The 6,186-nt window shown below is 38.7% G+C and overlaps 1 protein-coding gene across 1 annotated transcript in view; it reads right to left on the reverse strand.

Annotated features, from left to right (window-relative positions):
• The window catches only part of GLUD1 (glutamate dehydrogenase 1), a 45,992-nt gene that overhangs the window by 19,957 nt on the left and 19,849 nt on the right, over window positions 1–6,186 (reverse strand). Inside the window, 2 exon segments of the mRNA XM_023740435.1 lie at window positions 4,093–4,156; window positions 5,356–5,411. Of these exon segments, the coding sequence (XP_023596203.1) occupies window positions 4,093–4,156; window positions 5,356–5,411 (120 nt within the window).

Below are 6,186 nucleotides of genomic sequence, written 5' to 3' on the forward strand. Positions count from 1 at the left end.
TTGAGGACGGCACAGGAAAAAACAGGTGCCACTGACAGCACTAATAATTAATTGCCACAGTGAGATCTCTGATAAAAATGTGTAAATAATGCTCACTCAAAGTCTGTAAAGACAGGAATACGTCAAAATACTCCTATTAAAAATAGTGAAAAAGGAACCTAATCTGTCCATAATAGTGGGCCAATTAAGTGAAATATGGTTTATCTATACAAAGAAATACTATGCAAACATTACAAAGACTGTCATATAGCCATGTAAGTGACTTGGCATGATCACCAAAACGTACATGTAGAAAAAGGCAGGTGTCATACAGCGTATATAATACATTTCCATTCACATAAAATTCTCTCTATGCAGATGCTGTCGTTAGTTGCCATCGAGAGCTGCTCCATAGGGTTTTCTTGGCTGTAATCTTAATGGAAGCAGATCACTAGGACTTTTCTTCCACTGGGTGGATATGAACTGCCAACTTTTAGGTCAACAGTTGACTGCGAGCAATTTGCGCCACCTAGGGACTTCATACATTGATATATCCATGTGCATATATGTACGCAGAGGTTTAAAAGATATGCACAAACTTGTTCAGTGTGTTCTTTTTTGCATTTCAGCCTTGTTTATAACTTTCTATTTTGTTTCAATTGTATAATACAAACTCATGATCTTTATAAAAAGAAAATACAACTTTAAAAATGGTTAAAACATTAAATCCCCCAAATAAATAAGTTTCTTCTAAGTGCTGTGCTTGAGTTCTTTCTTAATTTTAACTTTTTAATCAAGAGAACAAAATACATTTTTATGTTTTACTACATTTTAGGGACCCAGGTCAGAGTTAACGTACTTCTTTGTACAAGCTGTGATGTAACAGATACAGGACTCGCCCACAACTGCAATGTCTGCCTCCTGTCTCTCCTGCCACGGCCCAATCTGTAACTCTCCTCCACGCGAGCACCCTTTTCCTTGCTGTTACTGTTAGTTGTCATCAAGTCTGTCTCATGGCGACCGCATGTGTACAGAGTAGAGCTGCTCCATAGGGTTTTCAAGGCTGTGACCTTTCGGAAGCAGATTGCCAGGCCTGTCTTCTGAGGCTCCTCTGGGTGGGTTCAAACTGCCAACCTTTCAGCTAGTAGTCGAGTGCTTAACTGTCTGTGCCACCCAGATGACCCCTTTCCTTAGGCACTTTATGAATAATCTTCCCAAAGCCACACTCACCCTATACAACACTACTGCTTGGAAGGATTAAGGCCTTGTTCCATTGCCACCAAGTCGATTCCGACTCATAGTGACCCTACAGGACAGAGCAGGACTGCCCCATAGGGTTTCCAAAGCTGTAATCTTTACAGAAGCAGACGGCCACATCTTTCCCCCGCGGAGTGGCTGGTGAGTTCGAATGGCCGACCTTTCGGTTAGCAGCTGAGCACTTAACCACTGCGCCACCAGGGCTCCTTCGTGTTCTATTCTTACTCCCTGACAAAAGGGCTCTACTGCTCCCAACTATTTGCTCACAATTCTTGTTCCCTCAGAGAAACATATCGAAGCTGGAGGTTAGTACAAATTTGTCTAATCATATTGCTTTTTTCTCAAGGTACAAATGACAACTTGCTCCTTTATGCTTCTAGAGATATCTACAAAAGTATTATGCTTGAGTTCAACAATATCGAGTGTTATGTAAGCTTGTGTGTCAAATTCCAATCCCAACTGGAGAACGGCTGTTGGCCAAGTGGCAAATTTGAGGTCTACAGTTCTAAATTAGAAATGTATAAACAGTAAACTGCTTCCCACGAACATCCATTAGTCTGGACATGCCAAAGGCGAAGCAACTCCCCACCACAAACTGTCAGTATCAGGCTTATGAGTTTTCTACTCTGTGCGAAACCAAGGTATAGGGATGCACAGAATATAAGCAATTCCTGAATTCCAGGTTCTAGGTAAATTCTAAAATATAGAAAACAGGTCTGAGGCAAAAAGTCTACCCTTTTTAAAATAGGTAACTACACTTATACTTGCAGATGACATGATCTTATAGATAGAAGATGTTAAGGAATTCACAAAAGAAACTATTAGAGCTAAATAAATGAGCTCAGCAAGGTTGCAGGATGCAAAATCTATTGTATTTCTATACACTTGCCATGAACAATTTAAAAATGAAATTAAGAAAACAATTCCATTTACAATAGCATCAAAAAGAATAAAATTTTTAGGAATAAATTTAATAAAACAAGCATAAGGCTTGTACATGGAAAACTACAAAACATTGTTGAAAGAAACTAAAGACAACCTAAATAAATGGAAAGACATCCATTGTTCACAGACTGGAAGATAATACTGTTAGGATGGCAATACTCATTACACTGACCTACAGATTGAATGTGATCCCTGTCAAAATCCCAGCTGCCTTTGTTTTTTGCTGAAATTGACAAGTTGGGCCTAAACTCAGTGTGACAGGGCCAGGATACAGACTCAGGTCTAATGTGAAATCTCAAGCTCTCTGTGGAAAGGGATGTCAGAAAATAACAGACAAATGACATCAATTTCAAAGGTTTGCCCAGTTAGGTGCTCTGGAGAGAGAGAGAGAGAGAGAGTGCCTTTTGCTGTCTTCCTGTGCTATACAAGTGTTCGGGGACCAGGTGGCAGCTAAGCTGCATCAAGGGTTAAACAGGCTTTTGCACACAAGCAAAGTCAACCATTAGCATTTAAGTTCTGATTTCCTTAAGTGTTCCAACAAATCACTTTTTAACCTTTGGAACTAGAAGGTACTTGCTGAGAAAGACAAAGTGAACCTGGAGTCCAGATATGGGCAATAAACACAACTAAATAAAGTCTGAAACCACTAAAGACTATTAAATATGTTTAAGATTTAGGCTAAGAGGAAATATAAAAAGTATGAAGGCTGATTGATTGGCTGAACATGACTTCAATCCATCCATCTCCAAATTAGCAGGTATTTCTTTAAGTGTGAACAAGGTTCGGGAGTTAACCTACATTACCTACTGCTTCCCCAGTATAGTGACTGCATGATTACATTCACAGGAGCCAAACACCTTTCAGATTATGAAACACAGGCCAAATCTACTAACGGTTTAGTGTTATGTTTATTTTATGGGCAAGTTTGAAAACAAGGATATCTTAAGTTCCGAGGAACCTGTTAACAGTGGGAGAAATATGGGGAAGAGAAACACAGGGGCAGAAAGAAGGAGAAAAAAGTAGATTTTCTTTCCTATTTCAGTCAGTCTTTTTTCTTTTAACTCTGCTAATAGGGCACTCATAGTTACTTTTGTTACTCAAACAAATCAGAACCCTTCTAGATCAAGAAAAGAAATGTAAAGAAAGACTTAATTTGCTTGAAAATTAAAGAGTAAATAACTAATACTGATACAGCAAAGAATATTCACATCTCACATAAAAGAACACGTAAGCACAAACAATAGTAAGATACAAAAACCATCAAGCAAATGAAGATTATTATCTTCACAAATTTAGCAAGTTTGGCGAAAGCTCCTAGCAACAAACCTCAGGAATCCTCACAACTGGACAGTGGTAGCAAGGCAATCAGCGTTAACCTCACTGACTCTTCCTGCTGCTCTAAAGAGGCGGACAGGCCTGCTTAAAACCCCTAATTCCAAAAGGCATCAGTTTTCTCACTGCTTTAAGAACAACAGAATTACTACCGTAAAAACCTAAATGTTTTTTATGTGAATACTAATGCCTAAAAGTATGGCTTTGGTCTTCTTGGACATCTCAAGAGGAAATGTACAAACACAGTAATCCAAAGCTCTGTGTCTGTGCAGGGAGAAGAGGTGGCAGTGACCGCTCCCTGGTGTCCACACTACATGCTTGGAACCAGAACTTTTCTACTAGAGACATGTCCTGAATAGGCCCAGGTACGTTCACCATATCTATCATGGAATCTAGTTTCTCACTACAAAGGGCAACTCTACCCATGTACTTACAGATAAAACAAAAACCAAACCCACTGTCGTCGAGTCGACTCCAACTCATGGAGACCCCATGTGTTATAAAAGCAGGGGTTCAAATTAAGACAGTGATTTTTTAGGTGTTCTCACTTTTGGTAGAAACCTAAATGGCAATACATACCAATAAAGCCCTTCTTTGCTAGCTCCATGGTGAACCTCCTGGTAATCTTTTCCAATTCATTATCCTGTGACGAAAAAAACAAAAACAAAAACAACAGTGAAAAAAGTTTTTTCATGGAAAAAAAACCCTTGGGAAGAAAAGTAATAATTGCATCATATTTTCTATTTACAGGACATTTTTTCATGCATCTTCTTGTATAATCCTCATAACAATTCATAAAGTAGGCATTTCCATTTTAAAGATGAGAAAATGAGGAGTCAGAAATTATGTAATACAAGCAAGAGATACAGAATTCCAATTCCAGTTCCTGTTCTCTTTGTATTAATATAGGACCACATGAGGCATCCTGTGGTGAAATGAGCTTCTTTATGTGGCCCTTTGCCTTGGTTCTTTGGAAAAACAGCTTGAGATTTTTCCCCTAAGCCTTTTGCCCTAGTTTTCTACCCCAGAAGGTTTGTTACTTTTGTCCAGGTTGATTGACATTTCTTGGGTAAGCTATAAACAACTTGTGGTTTAATACTTTTTGCTGGTCTGTTGCAGCCTGTTCTGTGATTGGTATGCACCTCACAGGGATTGGTCAATAGACTATGCAAATGAGGTGAGCTGTAGCCTACTATACAAATGAAGTGTCTATGGCCTACCGAGAGAGGATTGGTCTGCTTGTAGTCCCTGCCGGGAGGGGCCATACCATGAAATTGACAAGGAGCTCTGTACGTAAGCAGCCAACTCCACAGAGATTTGTTTTTTGTTTTTTTTTTCTGAGACAGAAAGAAACAGGAAGAGTAGCAGCAGGAAAAAGGAGCAGAGAGACAGACAGAGAGAGAGAGAGGAGGCAAGGAATCTCCTAAAAGAGCTAATTTGGTACTATGTTAAACCTAGTAACAGCTAGCTTTAATTAACTTGGAACTGATAGTATAAGCAAGAATTTTACTGGATTACTTAAAACATTTATCATTATGACCTTGAGATCCCAACATTAAAACCTCAGATCATAATTTATAAACGTGGATATAAATGTTTAACAATATGAAAGTATTAATTACGTTTTAACCAAGTAAGAAAATGAAAAAGGACATTGACATTAAGCAAGTGACCTTTTATATGGCAAAACACTCAATGAGTTAATTATTTAATTGTTCTTCCACTTCTTTTGACAAGGAATCGGGACCATTAACCTCATTAGTATGGCGGATACCTAGAAGCCCAGTCATTTCAAGTCCTTTGTAAATGCACTGTGTGCACAAATAGCAACTCAATACTTACGGTGTAGTTCTTGGGATTGATCTTCACACCAGCTTTAGCACCTCCAAATGGCACATCTGAAGGAGAAGGCAGAAAGTTGTTATTCTATAAATAGTTAAAAATAGCACTAAGCAATATTACAAAAATGTGTGATGCTTTGTTTTAGTTTCACAAAATTCAAGCAGTTTAAGTCCACACTGATCTCTTCTAAAATGTTGTACTTTAAATTCTAGTAACCAAAAATTATAAGGCTAGGCAAGTTACAATGCGTACTTAATCAGTGCTCTCTACTACTACTAAAAAATATTACAACTGGCTTCCTTCTACTATGATTTCATCTTACTTAAAAAGTATGGAAAAGGGACTTAAGCACCTATACTTTAGATTACAAATATGTCCTATAAATTCTCCACTTTGAAAGACAAAATCTTTATTTATTTATTTTATTATGGGTTTAGAGGAAGGTTTATAGAGCTAGCTTCTCATTGAACAGTTAGTACACGTATTGTTTTAATGACACTGGTTTCCAACCCCGTGACATGTCAACACTCTCCATTCTTGACCTTGGGTTCCCTATTGCCAGCCTTCCTGTCCCCTCCTGCTTTCTAGTCCTTGCCCCTGGGCTGCTGTGCACCTTTAGTCTCGTTTTGTTTTATGGGTCTGTCTAATCTTCAGCTGAAGTGTGAACCTCGGGAGTGATTTCATTACTGAGCTAAAAGGGTACCCAGGGGCCATACTCTTGGGGTTTCTCCACTCTCTGTCAGGCCAGTAAGTCTGGTCTTTTTTTGTGAGTTAGAATTTTGTTCTACATTTTTCTCCAGCTCTGTCTGGGACCCTCTGTTGTGATCCCTG

This window comes from Trichechus manatus, unplaced genomic scaffold (assembly GCF_000243295.1).
Source record: "Trichechus manatus latirostris isolate Lorelei unplaced genomic scaffold, TriManLat1.0 scaffold00155, whole genome shotgun sequence".
NCBI lineage: Eukaryota > Metazoa > Chordata > Mammalia > Sirenia > Trichechidae > Trichechus > Trichechus manatus.